Source organism: Acanthopagrus latus, chromosome 22 (genome assembly GCF_904848185.1).
Source record: "Acanthopagrus latus isolate v.2019 chromosome 22, fAcaLat1.1, whole genome shotgun sequence".
In the NCBI taxonomy this organism is placed as follows: domain Eukaryota; kingdom Metazoa; phylum Chordata; class Actinopteri; order Spariformes; family Sparidae; genus Acanthopagrus; species Acanthopagrus latus.
Genome location: NC_051060.1, coordinates 5,237,462 through 5,261,173, shown reverse-complemented (window position 1 = coordinate 5,261,173; position 23,712 = coordinate 5,237,462). Strand labels below are relative to the sequence as shown.

Genomic DNA, 23,712 nt, shown 5'->3' with positions numbered 1-23,712 from the left:
ATCAGTTCCACAATACTTTTATGATGCATTATTTCACTGGAGTGTCCAACTTTCAGCTTGCTATTAGAAACAATTAAGAAGGTTGTCTGTCAAAGAGTAATTATTTTTATTATTTCTAAAAAGAATTATAGCAAGCATTTTAGGATTCTTTTTACCCAGTGATGGCAGATGATTTTTTTTTAATGAAAATATTAATAAAAGTAAGACATTTTGGCATTGATTTTGAGTAAATGGATGGAGTCATTGAATAAAATCTCTGGAATAAACAACAACAAAAAAGCACTGAAATCCAAAAAAGAAACAAAGAAGACACTGATTCACATAAACATGCTAAAGTAGTCTTTATTGTCAGTGTTTTGTTTTTTTTTTGTTTTTTTATCAGACAGATCCAGTGTTGGACAGTCAAAGTACATGTGGTCATCGTTTATACGGTGCCCGCTTCCGTCGCCAGGAAGAGGTCGTTCATCGCACATCATCAAGTCTGCGTGACGGATAATCACACAGACTTAAAGATGGCATCATGTGAATTTGAAAACCACATTATAGAGGGAAACACAACAGAAAACTCACAGGCATTGTATGTGTATGTTATTAGACGACCCATATGACGTATTCTTATGTTTATTATAGCATCAAATACACTTTAAACCAACATGACACTGATTCTTACCTTACACTGTGCATTCAGCAACTTTCAAATACACCTGTTTAAAACCTGTTTTCCTCTCCATACTGTCTTTCCAGGATCAAATTTAAACAAAGCACAGGCTCAAATTTCATGCCAGAATAACGCAATTTCCTTTCAAAATTCACCATACAGATACCTTTAAATTGCTCTAAGCTGCAGCCTTTTTGTTTTCCCCGCTTGAAGGGAACCTTAGACAGCGGTTGACATTTTCACCTGAACACACTGATAAATCCTACATTTCAGATTACGCCTGTATTCCAAACTGCATAGCGCACAGATAACATTCCATCTGGATATAGCTCTTCATTTCAAAACTGCAGCCGCGGTTGTATCTTATCACGTCTCATGAACAAGATCTAAAGAGGAGCTGTAATTGGCTGTAATTGTGTTGTCGTTAACCCGGAGCTTTAACCAGGAGTGTCCGCCATCAGACACCTTTCCGATTTTTTCCCATGTCATCGGCGTTCTCAGCTCAGCAGCGGCCGCTTCCTGAGATGATATCCATCAGCAGGCCTGTGGTGGAAAATTACAGCAAACACATGTCGTAGAAAGCCACTTTAAAGTCTCCATTTGGTCAGATTGATTTTCTCCCTATTAAACAGCTGCCTGAAGACTAATTTAGCACTGGTCTGGTTAGGTTTAGGCGCAAAAATCACTTGGTTAGGGTTAGGAAAACATCATGGTTTGGCTTAAAATACATGCTTATACCAGCTACTTCTCGCTAAAAACATACTAGATATATAGATAGAAAATATGTAAAGTGCCGATATTTTATTCCTGCCAGTTGACAGGTTGCCATTGCCGTTTTTCAGGACCCTGCGGACTTAATGATGGATTAGGTAATTGCAGAGCTAATCCTCAGACGACTCGACAACGACAAGAATCATCACCGTCAGCAGCCCTACAGTTTCATATCCTGATATAGACGCCCCACTGCAGGAGAGTTTAACGTCCTCGTCCTGCACCATTTTTTTTTCCAGCCAGTGTTTCTCAGAGTCAGACGGGAATGGCACGACTGCAGACAAGAAGATAACGCTCAGATGTGATTTTAATAATCCTGCTCAGCCTCTGATGTTTTTCCCAGGGAGAACATTTGATCCACCTAAATCTCTGTGGGGGGGGGGGGGGGGGAGTCATGTCCAACACGCTGCAGCTGAAACAGACACACTCAGCGTGTTGTGAGGTTGTGAGTCAGTGTTTTCACCCTCTACATGTTTACCCTCCTGTTTTCTTCCAGCTCTCCATCCTCACTGCATTGTTTAGTACCCACTCTCTCTCTCTCCCTCGTTCGCCCACAGCAGCATTATCTCCAGCTCGCTCATCCTCCTGGGCTGTTTGATTATTAGAAGCTAATTAAGCCAGCAGAGTTTGTGGGGATGAAATCCTTTGTTTTGGTCCCAGGTTTCCTTCTAGAAAGAACACGAAAGCCTGCAGATTACCTGCGCTTTATTGATCTGTTTTTGAACAGAGGCTGTGGCGAGAGAAGCTGTAGAGGAAGTGTTAGGCTTGGAGCGCACGCTTAGAGATGTCAGGTTCCAATATCAGTCTCTTCCTGATGTTAACATAATCCTTAGTCATTTCTGTAGTTTTGCACTGGTCCGTCAGAGGGTGCCAGATGCTAACTGGGTCTGCTGTGCAGTGCTGAAAAGATCAATTATGATATACAGAAACATGGAATGTGGCCACGGATATTTGACATTGTCGTGCAGTTTTTGTAAACTGACTGATCTCCCTTGTTCTCGCATGTCCTACATTTTATTTGCACGCATGGACGTTGTCCAAAATGTCCAAAACATCAAATCAAATCACATCTGCGGCTGAAGTGCAAACTCTTTGAATCAATGTTTTTTGCCTGTTGGTTTCATTAGGTATTTACATGTAATAACCGTCCATCCATGCTGATTGTTTTTGGTTTTATCTGTCCAGGGTTTAAGATGTCGGCATCCGTGATTTATTTATTATTTTGCATTTATCAGTATTTTTTCCCTTTGTTTGGACATCCTACATGCAGTGCAGATGCAGACAAAATATGCAGAGACGGAAGATGCAACAAAGGTCTCCAGTTGGCACCAAATCAGGGACGCTGCAGCTATACAGTGTGTATATTACCCACAAGCAGCTGTGTATTCCCCCTCTGTCTGAATCACTCTGTTTTTAGCAGCTGTCTCTTCAAGACCTCCCTCTTGATTCTCCAGTCTGCTCTGATTGGTCAGCTCAAGCACGCCTGACCCAGCACCACTGACAACAACAAAGCTTGTAAAACATACATAATATGTGACATGGTGATGTACTTTGATGTCAACAAGTCACATAATTAAAGGGGGGGCGGGGTTACTGACGGGGCAGTTCAGGAGCAGTGCTTTCTGTGGGAGAGAGGAGCTTCTGTTGGAGTGGACCTTTTAACTTTCAAGACCCTATAAAACACTGAAGGAGAGGGGGAAAAAGCACAATATCCACAATATCTCTCCTTTCACATTTTAACATTTTATCAATATTGTTATTGATCGTTTTCTTGTTGTAATTCTTAAATCTACCTTTTTTTTTCTTTTTGTCTGTGCTGTTTTGATCTTGCACCATTAGCTTTTTGGGCAGCATGGTTGATCTAAATGTGCTTTATAACTAAAGTTTAACCAAAAACTTCTTCTCTGGATAATCACGAAAACAAAAAACTAAAAACCTTTGTTGCTGTCACTACCTGAAGTCCAGATAACAAGATGAATTTAAGCTCTATGTAAAAAACCCAATGCTGGACACTGTACACTTTGTTTTGAGTTTAAATATCTTTCACTATGTCAACATGTGTACTATAACATTTGAACATGCCATGGAATCATCATGAAGCATATCCAAGGTCTGAAAATTAGTTTTCATGGCTGTTTAGCAGCATTGATTAATAGTCACACAAAGCTCACGCACACCATGGAAAAAATGAATGCTACGAAGCAGAGATAAATAGCTTTTATTTTTGTGCCTGTCACAAACGATGATAACTCATACTGTCACAAACAATTCACAGTGCCCCAGTGGCTGGAAACCTCCAGAAGCGGGCGGTGCAATGAACACATGCTATGGGAAATGTAAATGATGAGAGGAAGTCGACAGATACTGCCAAATATCACTGAGATGAAGTTAATCAATGAAATGCAAAAGGGGGGCATGCAAAGACCTGCATCATGACGGTGGAAAATCAAAATAACGTACATATTGCAAAACAAATCCGAAGGTCTCGATGAAAAGCAGAGCTGTTGTAAGAGGCGACATCACACACAGAGTCCCACTTGTTCATGTGCTGATGAGGCCTGTATCTAATATTTGGCAGCAGATTTGGCCACAAACTCAATCACTGAAACGTTGCCATGGCAGCATACATATCTAGCCCTCAGTTCTTGCCCCCCACTGTGGAGGCAGAGGCACAAATCGTTGACTTCCTCAGCTCGATTTTCATCGACTGGCTCTCGGCCCGCGACTCTAACCTCGTCACCGTCGACACGCCCAGAACTGCCTTGCTGCACGGTTTCATACCTTTTGACATAGGGATCCGCGTGGCCGCGCTCCGAGCTGACTGCACATCCGAACTGGGCTGGAAAAAAAAAAACAACAAAACAACATGCAGAGAAGATTTGAATCATAGGAACGCAAAAACACAGAGTTGTTCTTTTGTTAAATGTGTTGACAAGTGAGCTCCCCAGCAAGCATGGTTGCGGTTAGCCCTCTTCCAGGATCAAACGTGACTCAGACATCTGTTTATGTGTCTCACAAACTTTGTTACAAGGAAGAGTGTTGAACGTACGAACCAACGTGACGGCAGGCAGTCATCTTGGCAACTTTCAAGATGGGAAAAAACGGTGCCAGGCAGGTGCACGACTTGCTCTCGTCACTCTTTGATTTAAGTTAATAAAAAACATGTAAAACCACAAATGCTGCACAACTGCAAACCAACATGTGACAACAGCCAGTGGTTTGTGGACGAGGGTGTAGAGCCTCAAGTTTGGCATCGCGATCTTGTTTTGTTTTTTTGTTTTTTTTGGAGCCAGTTACAAGCAAGATGATGGTGCTTTATAGGATGTCCTGATTGGATCCAACTGAGAATTTGAGGAAACACTGTGGTAACGACTCGCCAATCACATGGCATACCCTGCTTTATTATCTATTTTGCTCTAAATGGGACAAAAAAAGAATATCATGTTGTGTTGACGATGACTTGAAACTAGAGATTGAGACCATAAACTCACTCATAAATTGTTCTCTGAGGTAATTAATCAAGTGAGAATTAGGGTCATTGTAACGCATAAGCTTACGTACAGTCAGACTTCTATTTAAACTAGTGGTCTCGCCCCCTGCTGGCTATTAGAAAGAATGTAAGTTTAAGACACTTAAGCATTAGCTTCACTTTGCAGACGAGAAAGCAAGACAGAAAGAAACCAAGTTGGCAATTGTAAATGTCTCCGGACCCAATTGGATAGACCTACAACCAACCAACCAAAAAAACATGTGACGTGGCATCGAGCTAGCTAACGTGGCATCAGAAACTTAAGCCAACAGATTTTGCTGGTTCCCAGGCTAGCATATTCTGAAACCTCCCTTATAAAAGGCTTGAACCCAGAACCTATTTTTTGTAAGAGAACCATCAGACCCCTAAGCTTCATCCTTTTCCCAGCTTACAAGTTGCTAAAAATATTCCAGTATTTTGGCTAATCCAGAATGTGTCTTGATTGATTTTAGATTTTTAAGAGTCTTTTGCATCACCTGCAATGCAGCACACAAGAACGATGTTAAATCCAGAGGCGTGTATAACAGCCAAGCAGAATCCACGCTGCAAGTAGCAGAATTTGTCTGGTGCAACGGAGAAGATCTACCCCCCCCTCGATTTGACAACGCGTTTGTTTGAAAGGCAAGAGTATAGAGCGCCAATTCTCGTGTGTCCTTGTTGGAAAGCCGTGCCACCAGCATACGTAGTGACTGACGCCTGCGTCGATACCACAGCAACGTTGAGAGTCTTTAAGATGTGATTTGTGAAGCAAATCTGATTAGCCTGTACTCTGAAATGTCCAAGTTACTGATGGTCCTGGATCAGGGCTGGAAACTTATGATTTGGTGACCTGAAAATCATCAAATCAAAGCTTACTTTCACATGCCATTCACATGTTGGGTAATATTAAAGTTTGAGGCTTCTTTTATATACATTCAACTTTCAAATACAAATTCAGCACTTGTTGCCCGTGTTCGGTTAAAAAGGGGTGAATTTCTAAGTTGGTAAATGTGTGTCTGTCCATACAGGAGCCTTCAAAAGGCCTCTCTGTGATGTGGAATCTGAAGCATGTCAGGTCATTCCGGTGTTAGTTCATACCAGTGAGAGCGTGTGTTTATAAATCCACTGTTTTATACCTGGAGAGAGGGCTAGACAGATCTAGGGAGCACACACCACCTGTTTTCATTTTGAAACATTTCAGAAGCAACTGCAATGTAAAAGATCAGACACGATTCAGATATTCTATTCAACGTACGCAGAACGAACTAAAGACAGAGGGTGTTAGAAATCTCCAGAGCGCTCACCACTGACTGTGTCGGCCTGGACGATGCAGAGGTGACGGGTGTGATCGTTATGCTGCTGGTCATTTTGCCCAGAGTCGCCTTTCCTGTCGACGGCATTCGCGGGGAGCGGAGCACCGTCCCCGTTGGCATTTCCTTGCTGCTTTCTGGGCCGAGGCCGAGCGTCATCACCGGGCCACTGCAGCCCTCGGAGGGCCTTTTAAACTGCGAGCCCAGGTGGATGTGGATCTTGTTGTCCTCTGTTGTGATGATGTTGCTCTTGCCGTTGTATTTCCTGTAAGACGCGATCCCGGGTTGCTTCTCTGGGGTCATCTTGATCACTGTGCGGCCTGTGGCGATGTTGTGCGGTTCAGGCGAAGCACACGCCTCAGCCACAGGAGTGGTGCTGACAGTGATGATGGACACCGGCGACTGAAGGCTGTCGGAGCTGCAGCCGTTAGTCTTCTCTGGACTCTTGGCCCTGGAGATGGCGGTGATCTTGACCGGAGATTTGGCTCGATCGGGATCACAGGGTTTGCCCTTGGAGCTCACGGTTGTGGGCTTTGGGACGATTGTGATGCGAGGTTTCTGGAGGCCGAGTGTTGGGATGATAGTGGTGCTGGAGAAGAAATCCTCGGCTCGGGGGCTGGTGATCTCCAAGGTGGCGGTGCTGTTCCCGGGATCCGGGGTCACTCGGATGCGGAGTGGCTGTCCTGGCTTCGGGGACATGGTCATCTCAGGCGGATGGAGCAACGACGCCCCGTTGGTCTTTTCAGGGGTCGTCTGAGTGAGAGTGATGGCATCCTTCTTCTTCATCCAGGGTATCCAGGATTTTCCCGCCCCAAATTCTGCCGACGCCGGCGGGTATCGCTCGAGAACCGCGGGCTTTTTCAGTCCCTGTTGTCTGAGGTTGCTCATCAAGTGGTTCTCCTCAAGCACTGATTTCTGGATAAAGCCTGCCGCCGTGTCGTCCTCGGCTGGCTCACTTGCCATTGCATCAGTCTGCACTGCCGTGGAGGCAACTGGGACATTAACCATCCTGCTGCCGTTCATGCTCGGCCTCAAGGCACGGCTGTATCTCTTGGTGGCTTCCAGCTCCCTGGTGAGGTTTGCAACTTCGTGGCTCATGCTCTTCTTTTTCTCCTCCTCTTCCATGAACCTCTGCTGGAGTACCGAATAATCCACCTGCAGCTGGGAGAGCTGGTCCTCCTTGTTCATCAGTTCGTGGATTTTCTCCTTCAGGGCATGAACGTCCACCTGCAGCTCTCTGGTTTTGGCCTCCTCCATCTTGCAGCGAATTCTGAGCTCAGCCTCCGGACACGCGACCTCGCCTTTCTCAATGGCCTTGTTTCTCGCGATCTGACTTTTCATGTCTTCCAGCTGCTTAGAGAGAGCGTTAGCTTTGTCCTGCTCCGTCCTGAATTTCTTCTCCAGCAGATCATACTCATCCTCTGTTTTCATTAAGTCTCCCTCTACCACCTCAAGTTGTTTGAGCCTGCTCTTCAGTCTTTCGATTTCTAGCGTGAGATCTTTTATTTTGTTGTCCTCATCTGGATTTCTGCTAATATCCTTGTTGGCCCACTTTCTCTGCATTTCCTTCTCTGTCTCCTCAAGCCCTTCCATTCGTATTTTCATGCTGCTCAGCTTGGTATTCAGCTCCTGACACTTTTCCTCTTTACTTGCAAGCTGAGTTTTCAACTCATCTTTCTCCTTGGTGAGAGTCGTCACTTTGAATTCCATTTCCGATTTGAACTTGAGGAGTTTTTTGCTCTCCTCGATCAGCTTCTCCGTGACCTCCGTGACTTTGCCCTGCTCGGCTTTGAACATCTTACTTAAATCCTCGCTTTTCTGTTCTTCCTGTTTAAGTTTCTCCGCCATGTTTTTTCTTTCATCCACCAGTATAACCGTGAAGGACTTCAGCTTCATCAGATCGTCATTGAGGACCATTTCCGCCTTCTCGAACTTCGACTCTGAGCTCTCTAGCTCTTTCATCTTCGTTTTCACCGTCTCCAGCTCGCCGGCCAGATCCTTCACAACGCGTTTCTCTTTCTCCAGGTTTATATGAAGCTGGGAGCACTCCGTCTTGCTCCGGTTGAAGGCCCCCTCTAGTTTTTCCATCTCAACCATCCTCTTCTGCAGTTTGCTCACCTCAAACCTCAGCTCCTTGCTGTGGTTCTCCTCATCCTGCAGCTTCTTCTTCAGCTCCTTGCACTGAGTCTCTGTCTTCGTTATCTCCTCGTCCTTGCCCTCCATCTCCAGCACTCTCTTCCGCAGGTTCTCTAGCTCGGCCATGAGAGATGAATTCCCGCAGTCCCCTTTGCTGATCTTCTCCCTCAGTTCCTGCAGATCTTCCTCTGATTTGCGCAGGACCTTGTTGCTCTCCTCCAGCTCTTCAATCCTTTGTGCCAGTCCAGACAGCCTCAGTCTGAGCTGTCGGCTCTGGGACTCTTCACTGGCGAGCTTGGCAGTCATCTCCTCGTGTTCCTGTGCGAACTTTGCTGCTTTATGCTCCAGCTCGGCCTCCAGCTTCAGGACCCTCTGGTCGTCCTCCTTGGCTGCGTCGCTGACCACCGCCAAGCGCTGCTCTTTCTCCTGCAGCTTCTGAGTCAGGTCCTGGACCTTCTGGCTCTGCTGGTCGATCTGCTCGATATGCAGCTGCCGCTCATCTACCAACATCAGGGCAAAGGACTTCAGCTTCACCAGCTCCGCTCTGACCTTCTCCAGCCTCCTGCTGTGGTCCTTGTCCTTACGAGCCTGGTAGGCCTTTTCCTGCTCCAACAGCCTTTTGAGTCTGCGAAACAAACAGAAGAGATACAATTAAAAAAATTAGTTTTTGACAGAATAGGATAGCATTGAATGATCCGATAATGACCTTTTAATATAGGCTTTACAGCACACAACTGATATTTGCTCAGGTGTGCTGGTGGAATGAGGTCACAGCATCACGTCAGAAGTCTGTGTCACCGTACACCTGCGCAATGTAAATGTAACCTATCAAAATACCCTTTTAAGCATTTTTTAAATAAGATTTGAACGGCGACTCTGTAGTTTTTATGTTAGCCTGAAATAACTGCTTGGGGGCACAGCCAAGATCACTGCAGGGTGGTGAGACTTGCCTGAAAGGTGCACTTCTTAAACTCTGAAAGCTCCATCGATTTGTACGGTAAAGGGAGCGGACACCGACAGGGACTTCATGATGCATTTGAGTGCATCTTGTAAACTTGGAAATCTGTTCTTGAATGTCCACAAAGGTTGTTTATAACAGCAAAGTTTCCTCTTTTTTTCTTAGATTCCTTTTTTAAAGATGTATTATTAGCTCATCAAGAATATTTAATTTGTGCATTAAAAAAATGAATATCAATTAACTTTAGAGTTGTAACTGAAATATCCACCACCAAATCACACACACAAATCAGCATCACTGATCCATGTAGATTACACCAATCCTGACTTCATTTTAACACCAGGATGTTTGGAAATGCAAACACGAAGACCTGGACCCAGAAAATAAGCGGTCAGTTATTTCAAAGCATGTCTGTGTCCTCCCATGACTCCGGCTGACAGTGCGTGGTAACCTAACCTCGGGTAACCTTAAAAGATGCACATCTCTCAGGCAGTCAGACCAGCCTCAGAATGAGAACTTTAACCACCTGATCCTGGATGTGGAGGCAGGCAAGCAGAATAAAAGGCAGCAGCAGGGATAAGCGAGGGAACAAAGGGAATAAAAGAGAAGAGGCAGATAAGGGCTTGAACTCGAGTAATTCTCTCTGACGGGGCTTATCCTGTCCTGTCTAGAGTTCAGCAAAGGGAAGAATTATGGCTGCAGGTCAGGAACTGCACTAATACGCAGACGTGTTGAGTTGGGAGCTTTTGGGCTTTAGTGGTTTGAAAGTACTGACAGAATTTCATTTATGTGGCTGTCAGTGGGCTTTATGATGGTCAAAAGTTGAAGGCTGTCAAATGTAAAACTGCTGATCTAATGTTGATCTAATGTTGCATATATCCTATAAATTAGGAAATAAAGAGAAAACACCGATCAGAAGTGATAAAACAAGTCTGTATTGTGTAGGCTTGGACAAAAACTGAACATCTAGAATGTGTTTCTGTATCAAATCGGCACACTTTCAGGAAAAGCAAAAATCTTACAGACAGAGTATGGGAATTATTGAATCATACAAATGTGGGGAACGTCCGACACTTTCAGTCAGTCGCTCCTCTAAAGAATCATGTTGCTGCCCTAGTTGTACATGAAAAGTGATGGGAGTAGTCAAGAAGTGCTGTAGAATGAAGAAAGAGAGCTTGAGAGTGAAATTCAAATGCTGACTACATTCCTGCCTCCATACACCTGGTGAATCACTGCACCGAGAAAGTGCGTATGTCAGATTGTCAGTTTCGGAAAGTTTCAAAAAATGTCCCGATTCAAAGATCAGAATGGTTTGGGGGACGGTTCACCTGCAGTGTCATCACACACACGGGTATTTGGTGGGGCGGCGACCAGTCCGTTTTGAAATGTCGAAAAACGAGGCTGCGCAGGGTCCCGCAACAACCGTCCTGTCATGAAAAATGACAGGAGCTCCAAATATGCATTTTTTAATTTCCTGAGCCACAAAAAGGGCCCTGAGAGAAGAGAGCTGTGGAAATGAATCGCTCTGTAGGGACGATCTCGTTTCAAGTTTTCAAAGTTTTTGTTTATAGTGTGCCGGATCACTTGGCTGGAGCACAGAAATGTAATGACACGAACGTGTTCGGCATAAAAGGGATAAACATTAACCATCTGTATCCGTGATCCGTATCAGAACTGCGGCTCACACCCAACAGTGATGTCAAGTTAAACCACCAGAGGTCAGCAAAAACAAGATTTTTGAGAAGTGTTAAGTTAGTCTTTTAAAGGACAAGCAAATTCCGCCTCATGCTGATCTGATCTGAACATCTGATCTCAGGTATGTTATTTACTCTAGTCTCTTTTTTTCCTCTCTTCTCTGTGAGTTTATGAATGTACATTTTTCACTCGACTTCAACCATTTACATTGCCACTAATCTGATCCATTCTCATGCTTTCCGCTGACTTTACAAGCAGCCGTGCCACATCCAAAAAGCAAATCCACTTTTTCAGACCGCTTACTGCCGTACCCGCTTAAGTGAGAAGCTTCAGATTTAAACTTGCATCAGCCGACCAAACTCCTGCGGCAGAGTAACGGTGTGAGCCACTGCAGGGCTGCCAACACAGTCCTGAGAAATCAACCTGCCACAGTTAAACGTCCTGTTGATGTTTAACTAATCTCTGTGGGAGTCTGTGAGAGGGAGTCTGCTGCGGTTTCTCCTGCATGTGGGTCAAGCTCAGTCCCAACACACGACCAGGTCCCAGCGCTGCACAACAAGTGTCCTTTAAGTTTGAGTCAGAAAACAAGTCCCACACTTCAGCTCAGAACGTACTCCCTCGAAACTCCACTCCGCTCAACTTACCAACCGGTTGGGATGCAGGGCAGGTTGATCCATATCTGACAGGGTTTTTTTTTTTTTTTTAAAGTGGAGCAGGAGCCAAGCCGCTGCTGCTGCTGCTGCTGCTGCTGCTGCTGCTGCTGAGACTCAGGGTCAGAGAGGGAGGGAAGGAGGGGCTCGACTCCGCAGGGAATTAGCCATCACATTCCAAACATGTCATCAGCGCACAATGAAAAAAAAAAAAGGTGAAAGTTGTGCTCCGCTGGCTGGTGATGTCATCCACTCCTCCATATATGGCCGAAGAGGCCCTGCCCTTGTTTGGACACTGAGGAGGAGGGGTCCAAACCACAGGGGGGGCTTTCAACAGCTTCTTCCTTCTTATTTCTCCCCTGTTCTGGGACGACCAGGCAGCAGGTGACATAACACATGAAGCCACTTTAAATGCACTTTTTTTTTTTTACCCCTCTTCTCCTAAAATGTTGCTCCACTTCAACCTAACTGTCTCCTGTCCGTCTCGCAGCCCGCGGTGTTCCCATAGAAACAAGGCGACAATGCAAAGCGAGAGGTTTTTTTTTTGTTTTGTTTTGGAGAGGACAATGGCAGCCTCGCACGGCCTTTCTCATTATAATCCCCCTGTATCGTGCAAAGGGAGAAGATGTGGATATAAATCCTCCATAGCGGCTGGATTGTATGTGTGTGAGATCATAGCTTCAGACAGCAGAGGAGGCCTGTGGTTAGCATCACAGCGGCTGCTAAATGAGCCAAATGTGAGCAGTGCAAAGAGCTTACAGCTGCAGACTCCACACTGCTCTCCATTACTGCACGGACATGGTACACATGGATATAACCCGGATGTGTGGGCACTTTACATTCACTGCTGTGGCTCACATACTTGTGCTCATGTTGGCTGCCTGTAATCCTGTAAATGTGGTGTCGACTGAAATCCACGTTTTAACTCTCGCTGGATAAAGCCTCTGAAGTTATCTTTCGTTATTTCCCAGTGACACGGCTGGCTGGTTTTTAAAATTCAGATATAGAAATAAATGACGACGTGTCGTAGAAACTGAAAAGCACTCATTCACAGGAGAACATCTTCAGTCCATTAAATAATGTAGCTTTTGCGGGGAAGTTTAACTCTCATTTATAAAGCTTTCTCTATGTTAATCTTGGGAGAGTTACCCTCCCACTGTTGATTGTAGGAAACAGGATAAAATAAATAAGAAAAGCCCACAGTTAGGAAAACAAACCACCACTTTTTGGTCGACTTCAGACTCAATATCTCAACAACCACTGGACTGGTTGCCACAACATTTTGGACGCACATTACAGGTTTAAAGTGTTTCATCTAGCAGCACCATCATGTCATCTTCTGGTCATACTTGTGTGGGATATCTGCAAAACTAATGACAATCCCGTCACGCTCTGCTGTCATTACTTTTTTTAGTGCTTACATGGATGCAGCAATAAAACCTGGGCCGCTCAGCTTCCAGTTTCACCTGGTGGTCACTCACAGTATTACAGACCAAATTTCCCCTGAAGCACCAAAACTGTTTTCCCTATAGAGCACCATAATAAAAGAGATGTCCGTAAAATTGTTGACGTGACACCTCCAACTGCACAACTGGAAACTCAAGCGGAGCCAGCGAAAGAAACACTACTGCATTGCGCATCTTCAGTGGGTCAGGAAACCAGGAAATGAACCGGGACATTATAAAGCTTTTCTGGTCCGGTCAACAGATGAGCAGTTCTCACTGGAGTAGATGGTGCGATCTTTGGGTCCAGTATCCGGGTCTTAGGACCCATCAATGAGAGCAAATTAGCCTAAATTAGCATGCTAAGATACTAAGACTTCAGTGAACATTTACATCAGCATGTTATTTTCAAAAGTGCCAATCTACCTTTTGCTAAATCGTGTGAAAATTAGAATACAACTGAGACAGGTGGGAATGTCATTAATTTAGCAGGAAACCCATGTATGTCATAAAGTAATTAAAGTGATCTGGCCTGACCAAAATGGACAAAAAGACTGACTGACCGACATCACAATCCACAAGATCTCATTTAGCTGCAGTTTTATCAGCTATGACCTGTGACTTTCTCCCTACCAAGGCTATCTTATCGCAGTTTAAGCCCTCCTGTCTTTAAAGGAGCTATTTTTAAGAAAAACGTATTTTTGAGTCTCACTCCCAACTTGTCAGACATGCATCAGAATGGCGGTTGACCCGTCTCACAATCCCAAAATGGGGCGAGTGGAATGTAACTCAAAACTTACAAATTTTCTTTACAAATAGGACCTTTACACCAGGATTTCACCCAGGAGAGAAACCAAAATGTCAGTTCCGTAACAAAATGCACTTATTTCATCTCCGTAAGCCATGAGCTTTAAATGTAGTTTTGGTGGCTAAACCGAATCAAACTGCGACTGTTTCACACCATCAACAGTCTAAAATGAATATGCGAAATACTACTCGGCAAGTTTTGAAGATTTTGAAAGCGTAAACCAGGTGTTGCTTCCTTATTCCTGCTAACCTGACCGCCAAGCACGTGCAAAAGTGACGCTAGAGGTGTTGGTGACAACACAGGGCTTCAACTGATGACGAAGTTGGGCATGAGAACTTTTTTTTTTTTTTTTACACCAATGAGTGGTGTCTTAAGTGTTAAATCTATGTTAATCCTGGCTCTTTCCTCCGACATGCAGCTGATATCGCTCCCCCTCGCTCTCAGCGCGCCCGGCGTATGTCATTATAACCTCGCTGGCGGATGATGGCTGCGCAGAAAGCCTCTCTGTGCTCGGGTCTATTCATAGCCCCGGCGCTGACAGAAGCCTGTCAGAGAGGGAGAAGAGAGCCCCAAACACTCATAAAACCGAGCCAGGCTGAACCCACAGCGAAAAAAACAACACAAACACGAGAGCAGGAGATGCTGATCTGCAGCTAATTATAGTCGCAATAATTAGCATCCTTATTAACATTCTGAACAGGCGAGTCAACGAGAACGCTTTGACACCGCGAAGGCACGTTTGTTGTCGGGGGGGGGAGCGGTTTAAAAACAGGATTTTTTTCCCAGGCTGCATTTTAACATGAATCAGAATGATCCACCGCCGTGAAATTACAGAGAAACAAACCTACATTTTTCCGAAGACAGACATGGTTTACTGGGTAAAAATCGTAGCTTCTCGAAACCACACAAACCCCTTGCCAGACTAAGGATCAAGCTCTTAGAAAGTCACCGTCCCCGATGAAAAAGCTCCCAAACTTGAGCCGAGGATACTGTTGTGTGTCCTCGTGCAACCCGAAAGCGAAGTTTAAATGCTGCTAATTGAAGCCGGAAATGCGTTCAGGGAGAGGCGTAATTTCAGAGGAAACATTCTGAATGGAACAAATTGCAACGGAGTAGGATCCTGAGGTGCAGCAGGGCTCTGAGTTACTGAAAGCAGTCATCGCCCTGGCGTATTCGTACGTGACGGCTGTTGATGCAAAGAGAGCGTCTAATCGTGCAGCGGGATCAGGGCTGGGAGTGACATCACCCTGTGTGTGTGTGTGTGTTTGTGTGTGTGTGTGTGTGTGTGTGTGTGTGTGTGTGTGTGTGTGTGTGTGTTCAGGGTCGACTCATTCGCTCGTGCTATCACCTGCAGTGAATCTGCACGCTGACTGCAGCTGACAGGAATGTGTTATCAGAGCAGGGTCAGACCACAACAAAGACGGGAGGAGCTGGATGTGGACTCCCAACAAACATCTCCACAGACTCTAACTTGACCCTAAAGCTGAATAGACAACCTCTCCAAACTGAATAATCTGCCAAGAACCCAACATTAAAACAGTTTTATTAGCGATGAGACCTCTCGTGACCTGCAAATTCCACCAAGTCAACAGTAGTGAAAAAAGTATTTATACACTGAAGTACAAATACCAAAAATCCCTGTGAATCTACTCCACGACAAGCAAAAGTCCGGCATTCAAAATAAATCTAAAGTGCACAAGAATTATCCGTCAAATACGCACAAACGAAAGTACTAATCGCGTCTCGCTGGAGCAGGGAGGGTGGACCTGAATGCTCGAGACAGCAGGGAGGAGATACAACAGACGAGGTTCTGTAAAGACCACAGCGAATGCCAGGAACAAACATGGAGGAGCATCAGGGAAACAGATCAGCAGGATAACGGCAACTGAAGAGAAGACACCACAAAACCCAGAAAATATCAAACACACATTCGGTGAAACTAAAATGACAGGACCATGACAACTCTTGAGGTAAAATGTTTTTTTTTTCTGTTATATATATGATGTTTTTGGTTCAATTGAAGTATACAAAACTAACACGTATCATGTAACGTACATTCACATAATAAAAAATATATTGATTCTTTACTTTTAGGCCCAGATCCAGAATTTGTCTTTCAGAGGCCTAGATCCTGACTGTTAAATACCTCAAAACCACTGTGTGTTGTCAATTCCTGACTAAGGAGATCTCCATCCCTTCTTCACGACTGCACACAATTTTCACAAGGACTGTATAATTTTGTCTGCGAACTAAAGCAATTCAAATGCTCCCCGCGGCTCCGAAACCTGCAGGGTTTGACTTAAGCGGCGGCGGCGCATTGTGCTTTGCGTGCTCGATGGTCCGATACGACACGATTCATCACCCTTTACCTTCATCCGAAACCTCCGCGCTCCGGGTCTTATCTGAGCGTTCGACCGCGCGAAAACAAACACACGTCGACTGATGGTTTTTACGGGGACAATGAATTTTTTGGGCAAACGCATGAGGGTTTCTTAACAACAGTCCAAGAATTTGAGCCTCACGTTCATCACACACGGTGGGAGATGGCAACAGCGGTGTTTTCATGGCAGCAGTGTGTGTGTGTGTGTGTGTGTGTGTGATGTCAGCAGATCTGTACTAACTCGCCTCCACCGGGTTCAGATTGGCATCTTGCGTCCACCTCTGCTGTAGATGCATCACACCAGTTAGTTTTGATGTTTATTAATCCGTTCATCACATTCTCTCTTTCACTTTGCTGGCTACTGAAACAACCTGTAAATTCATGATCTCATTATCACTTTAAAACGTTGATATTGTTCGCAAACAGCTAGCTTTTTACACGTAAAACTCTTAACAAGCCAATACAGAGCGACGTAAGCAATCGAATCCAATGGTCATTCTCCTTTTAGCTCTGTTTTCGGTCTCCACCAGCTCCTCAGACAAACGTCTCGCTCTTTAGCTGCTAACTGCTCCCTTATGTTCACCAGCGAGTCTCTCACTGCGCCCGGCTGCTGGGAATGAGGACAGCGAAAAGACTGAAAAGAAACATGTGAAGTTGCGAAACCGAAACTAGGAGTTAAAAGTAAATGCTAAATTGCTCTGTGGATTTGAGGGAAGCTGCAGATTCACGTGGTAATCAGCCATACACAACGCATCATTGTTGATATACACTATATTACCAAAAGTATTCGCTCACCCATTCAAATGATCAGAATCAGGTGTTCTAATCACTTGGCCTGGCCCCAGGTGTATAAATTCAAGCACTCAGGCATGCAGACTGTGAAACAAGACATTTGTGAAAGAATGGGCCGCTCTCAGGAGCTCAGTGAATTCCAGCGTGGAACTGTCATAGGATGCCACTTGTGCAACAAATCCAGTCGTGAAATTTCCTCGCTCCTAAATATTCCACAGTCAACTGTCAGCTCTATTATAACAAAATGGAAGCGTTTGGGAACAACAGCAACTCAGCCACGAAGTGGTAGGCCACGTAAAGTGACGGAGAGGGGTCAGCGGATGCTGAAGCGCATAGTGCAAAGAGGTCGCCGACTTTCTGCACAGTCAATTGCTAGAGAGCTACAAACTTCATGTGACCTTCAGATTAGCCCAAGTACAGTACGCAGAGAGCTTCATGGAATGGGTTTCCATGGCCGAGCAGCTGCAGCCAAGCCACACATCACCAAGTGCAATGCAAGGCGTCGGATGCAATGGTGTAAAGCACGCCGTCACTGGCCTCTAGAGCAGTGGAGACGCGTTCTCTGGAGTGATGAATCACGCTTTTCCATCTGGCAATCTGATGGACGAGTCTGGGTTTGGAGGTTGCCAGGAGAACGGTACATTTCAGATTGCATTGTGCCAACTGTGAAATTTGGTGGAGGAGGAATTATGGTATGGGGTTGTTTTTCAGGAGCTGGGCTTGGCCCCTTAGTTCCAGTGAAAGGAACATTGAATGCTTCAGGATACCAAAACATTTTGGACAATTCCATGCTCCCAACCTTGTGGGAACAGTTTGGAGCAGGCCCCTTCCTCTTCCAACATGACTGTGCACCAGTGCACAAAGCAAGGTCCATAAAGACGTGGATGACAGAGTCTGGTGTGGATGAACTTGACTGGCCTGCACAGAGTCCTGACCTGAACCCGATAGAACACCTTTGGGATGAATTAGAGCGGAGACTGAGAGCCAGGCCTTCTCGACCAACATCAGTGTGTGACCTCACCAATGCGCTTTTGGAAGAATGGTCAAAAATTCCTATAAACACTCTCCTCAACCTTGTGGACAGTCTTCCCAGAAGAGTTGAAGCTGTAATAGCTGCAAAAGGTGGACCGACATCATATTGAATTCTATGAGTTAGGAATGGGATGGCACTTCAGTTCATAGAATGAGTAAAGGCAGGTGAGCGAATACTTTTGGTAATATAGTGTAGAAACGGATGATTTTTCCGCAAACCGCGTACAAGATTAATTTGTACATTTTATACACATACATAGCACATCAACAGCTCTACAATATGTGTCATATTATCTTCAGATTTAATGTATGTGGGCTGACTTTCATGACAGGACGGGTTGATGGCGACCAAACAGTTGCCAAGCCAGAGGCCGCTGCTCAAAGTGTGCAAGCATGAAACCACTGGATATTTTTAATGAGATACTGAGATATTTATGTGTTTGTGGCGACAGAGGGAGGTATTTCAGGACAAAACATGATGTCTTCCTAACCCTGATCAAGTGTTTTTTGTGCCTAAACCTAACGAGAGCATAAGCACGGCATTGTCACACCACAAAACTGAAAACTGACCCCAAAGAAACGTAAAGTTCCAACACATTCAGATTCATCATCAGATTGGCAACATTTACCGTGGCGATTTTTTTTTCCCACTGTGGATTTTTTTCGTGATAGTAATAAAGATACACAATCTTTTCCGCCTCACTTTTGAACTTTTCGGAACTTATTTTGTTAAATAAAAAAGTGTCAATGAAGTTTTGAAACGACAACTGGAAAGTTTCAGATGACGTCCAGTCCTGATGCTCAACATGATCAAACCCAGAATGATGAGACCCATGACTGGTAACAAAGCAAACATGGAAACACACTCTAACACACACACACACACACACACAGACTGTGGCCTCACCTCTCCCTCTCCTGCTCCAGCAGGTTGGTGAAGTCGTCGCTCTTGTTCATGAAGTCGGTGTGCTTGCGTTTCTCGTTGTCCAGCTCCATGACGGTGCGGCGGTGACATTTCTCGGCCAGCAGCAGCTGCTCCAGCATCCGTCGGTACGTCTCCTTCTGTTTGTCCTCCAGACGGTCCAACTGACGGGAAACGCGTCAACACTCATTATCGGCAACACACTCACACTCTTGACACCACATCTGCCGGGCCATTAGCCACGCTCAGGGTGATGTTGTGGGGTAACAATGAGCGGAGAGACTCTCTCCACACAATTATGAGCTTTGTCCACACTGTCCACCGCCTGCAGACCTCACTGAGCATAGATAATCATATTTTCAACAAGAAACCACAACAAAAGACATGATTCTAGGCCCCTCACTCCTCACTTACATTAACTGCTCTCTGAACTCTTAAATCAGTTTGAACATGTTTTTTATTTATTTCACTATTCATTTACTTTTTTGTACAGTATATGTACAGTGAATTTAACCGGTAAAGTATATAAACACTAATCCTAATTAGTCGAAGAAGAAGAAGAAGAAGAAGAAGAAGAAGACAATGAGGTCATTCATTAGAAAATAACTAAAGAATAAATGAATTAATATGGAATTATCTCCCCTTTAATTTTCCATTTAATTTAGAATGTTATACATTGATTTAAATGTATTTATTTGGATATAAATGTTTTGTCACATTCCACAAATTAAAGAATGCCTCAATTCATTTTGAAGTTTTAAGTTGTTTTTTTTTTTTATTTTGACAATATTTCAATATTATTTATGATTATTTGTATATTATTTTCATCACATTTAATGGCATATTATTTTACTCTTTGAGAACTCTGTTTATTTCTGTTGATTTTTTGTACTTAATGTCCTCGATACTTTACATTGTACGGTTAAAAACCTTTAGACTGCTTCTGTTACTTTTCAGATGCACCATTTTTCTACTAGTGTTAAAACAACATTTGTTACTTTAATTTGAAGTACTCGTCCCTCACATGAGTATTTCCGTTGTTATGCCACTTCCTGCCTCTATTCTCCTACTACATCTCAGAGCAAATGTTGTCCTTTTCACTGTATTATATTTATCTGACATCTTTAGTTACTAGTTACTTTTATACATTTAAAATACAAAAAAAGCCACTGATGCAGCATGTTTCATACATCAGCATATATTAAACGACCACACATACATTTGTTAAATGAGCTCCAGCTTGACCAAAATATCTGAAAATATGGTTCTAAGGGTAAACGATATTATTCTTTGTTTGACTCCCCACTGAGTCTTTCAGTCAATAATCCCAGCTGACACCCTGCTGTATACTCCTCTGGTCTCACCTCGGCCATGGGTTTCTCGTACACGTCTTCTGTGCTTTTGTTGTTAACGGTGAACAGAGTGTCTCTCTGCAGGGCCTGCAGGGGTTTGATGGGGACGGAAGAGCCGTAGTGAGCCTCAAGAGTCTCCGGTCTGGTTTTGTCCGACTTCAGCAGGCTGATGATGTCCTCTCTGGCCTGAGGAGACACGACAGAGGGTTAGATGCCGTGTATATACATCCTTAACTGGGGAACATTAATGCCACGTTGTTATCTTGCTGATGAGGATGTTTTTATGGATGAATACAGTGACTGAGTGAGCCTTTGATGAAATCACCTCAAAAACTGAAATACAAGGGAGACCTGGCCAAAGAAAACATTTTTTCTTAACTAGTGTTATTTAACTCTTTATCACATATTCTACATATTTATTATCATTGATGTATTACCATGGTCTAGTTTGGCCCAGGTTCTTTCTTAAAAACAAAACCAAAAGAGGCTTTTGATAATATTGATAGTTGTTTGTCCATTGATGGTATATGAAGAAGAAGAGGAAGAAGATAATAACTATGATGATGAAGATGTTAATGATGATGATGGTGATGATGATGATGACTAAAAGGAAGAAGAAGATGTTGATGATGAAGATGAAGAAGAAGAAGAGGGAGAAGAAGAAGAAGAAGATGATGATGATGACGATAATGAAGATTAAGATAGAGATGAAGAAGAAGATGTTGATGATTGATGATGATGATGATGATGATGATGATGATGAAGAGGGAGGAGGAGAAGAAGAAGAAGAAGAAGATGATGATGATGATAATGAAGATTAAGATAGAGATGAAGAAGAAGATGTGATGATGATGATGATGAAGAGGGAGAAAAAGAAGAAGAAGATGATGATGAAAATGAAGATTAAGATAGAGATGAAGAAGAAGATGTTGTTGATGATGATGATGAGAATGAAGAGGGAGGAGAAGAAAAAGAAGAAGATGACGACAATAATGAAGATCAAGATACAGATGAAAAAGAGGAAGTTGTTGATGATGATGTGGATGAAGAAAAAGAACAAGATGATGTAGAAGAAGAAGAAGAATAACAACAACAACAATAACAACAACAAACAGTGCTTTTTAGTGCTTTTTTTTTTAAAAAACACACACACAAACCAAGAGGTTAAAAATAGCAATAATAGAATCATTTGGTAACATATAATCTATACAAAAAATGATACCAGCACAAAAAGCAAAATCCATTGAAATAAAAAATATGAATAAAAATGTAACTCAAGATCAAGAAGAAATACTGTATGCCTGTCCTGTAAATGTAATCACTATGATTTATTTGTTTAGGAAAAGCATGAACACAAATAAGTAAAGGTCAGCAGCTGCCAGTCCTCAAATTTAGATATTTTAAAATTCTGGTCACAAGAAGAACATAAGTGTTTTACCTGACAGTATTTTGAGTTCTTTGTATAGTATTGTATTTTCACAGTGTTGCTCAGACATCAGCTGACTGAAGGAATGTGATGTTATTCCCATGTGCATCCATGATATCAACTCATCACCTCATCGCCGACATCACATGACTGAGTGTGGCAGGCAGGGTGGCACCAGCAGAGGGAGCTGTTTCCCTCCTTCTACTCTGAACTGTGTCTCCTCTCACACAACAGGGCTGTGACACACATTCCTGCACAGAGGCACCAAACATCAGCAAAACGAAATCTTAACCCTAATCTACAGGCATCTGAGAAAATATGTTTTTTATGCACAGTCTATATACGTGATCTAATGCACAACACAGTTTTTTTTTTTTTTTGTCACGAAATCTCATGAAAATAACAAAGCAATCACTGTGTTTGTAACACTGAGAGTGGGAAAGATGGACCCAGATGCAGGCGGGCGGATCCGAGGATAAACTCTTATTCAAGATAAAGACATTGATTTCATTCATTGTATAGTAACGAGGGATGAAGTGCAGGTGGGGACGGGTGGAGAAACACAGGTGAGAATGAGGAGAATGGAGGAGACGAGAGGACAGGGAAGGAGCTGATAAGGAGGGAAAAACATGACAAATGGCTGATGAGGCCGAGGGAAAATCAGGCTGTGGAGGAGCACAGGGAACCTACAAAATAAAACAGGAAATAGCTTGGCCCATCTCTCAATTTATTCTGATTTCCTGTCTGTGTCTCTCAGCTCCAGGCCCATTGGCTCCTTAGGTAAATCTTTAAAAACAACTCAGAAATATTAGGTTTTAATTTTTTTTTACAAGGCTCAGAAAATTCTCTGTAGCTCTTCTCGAACAAACGAGGAGGAAGAAGTGTATTTGCTGGGGACTACTTTCAGCAGCGGATGAATCCAGACATGGCGCTGTAAGTGAGCATTTGTGGCAGCAGGACAGTGAGTGCGGGACTGAGTCAACATAAGTTGGATTTAATCTTTTTTATTTTTTTTTAATTCGCTGTTGGACGACAATGGAGCTCAGTACTTGTTAGCAGATCATTCACTGTGAGTCGTCTTGTTGGATTTGTTGGCAATAAGAGAAAAAAAAACAAAAAAAAACGTCCTCAACATTTGATGTATTTGAAAGTCACCGGCTGAAATAAAGCAGGACAAACAGAAGCATCTCTTCCTGTGTGAAATGTCCCTCCATGTTAAGTGTTTGTCTGTCCCGTCGCTGCTGGAAAATATTTCACACGCCCCAGCAGATGGAAACAGATGGAAACAGAGGGTGAGGCAGCAGCATCCTGCCTCTCAGGAGAGGGCTTTATAAATGTGCCTCCATTTGAAAATCATTATCAGCCTGGAACCCAGCAGCAGCCGGTGGGCTGTTTCCTCACCGGCAAAGGTTATTATCGAAATCCATCACACGCTCAATGTGAGAAAGTATGTCTCTGCAAAGTCATGACAAACTCCTCTGTTGTTTTTTTAGATTTTTATGCGCTGCAGGCGCTCTGACATGGTCACGCCGCTTTAAGGTGAAAGAGAAAGATGACTGCCCGGATTTATTTGGTAAAGACAATAACATTTCCCTTCATCGTCAGCTGTCATGGTAACCAAGCTGCTGAAGCTGTTTATTGAGTTATCGATCAGGTTCTAGTGAGTCAGCATTTACCCTGCCAGCCTCTGGTAATTCTCTCTTTAAGTTTTAGAAACTCATCTCTGGCCGTCGGCGAGTTAAGACTCCTGCCTTACCGTCAAAGTTGATGGACAGAGTTTCCCGGATGTATAAACCTTTAAATGGAAAGATGGCGACCGCATTGTCATCACCATCTTGCTCCTGCTGTTCACATTCACCCTGACGCAGATTC

The 23,712-nt window shown here is 43.7% G+C and overlaps 1 protein-coding gene across 4 annotated transcripts in view; it reads right to left on the bottom strand.

Annotated features, from left to right (window-relative positions):
- Positions 1-3,631: 3,631 nt before the first annotated feature.
- Positions 3,632-23,712, bottom strand: part of LOC119012857 (filamin-A-interacting protein 1) — a 44,381-nt gene continuing 24,300 nt past the window's right edge. For 3 of the 4 annotated variants that reach the window (XM_037087043.1, XM_037087045.1, XM_037087042.1), the window contains 4 exons: positions 20,427-20,600; positions 19,048-19,226; positions 6,242-9,008; positions 3,632-4,268 (listed from right to left, as the gene is read on the bottom strand). In XM_037087043.1, coding sequence (XP_036942938.1) covers positions 4,068-4,268; positions 6,242-9,008; positions 19,048-19,226; positions 20,427-20,600 — 3,321 coding nt within the window. In that variant the 3' untranslated portion in view covers positions 3,632-4,067. Of the gene's footprint in view, positions 4,269-6,073; positions 6,145-6,241; positions 9,009-19,047; positions 19,227-20,426; positions 20,601-23,712 lie in introns of all 4 variants that reach the window. The other variant, XM_037087046.1, reaches the window with a different exon arrangement.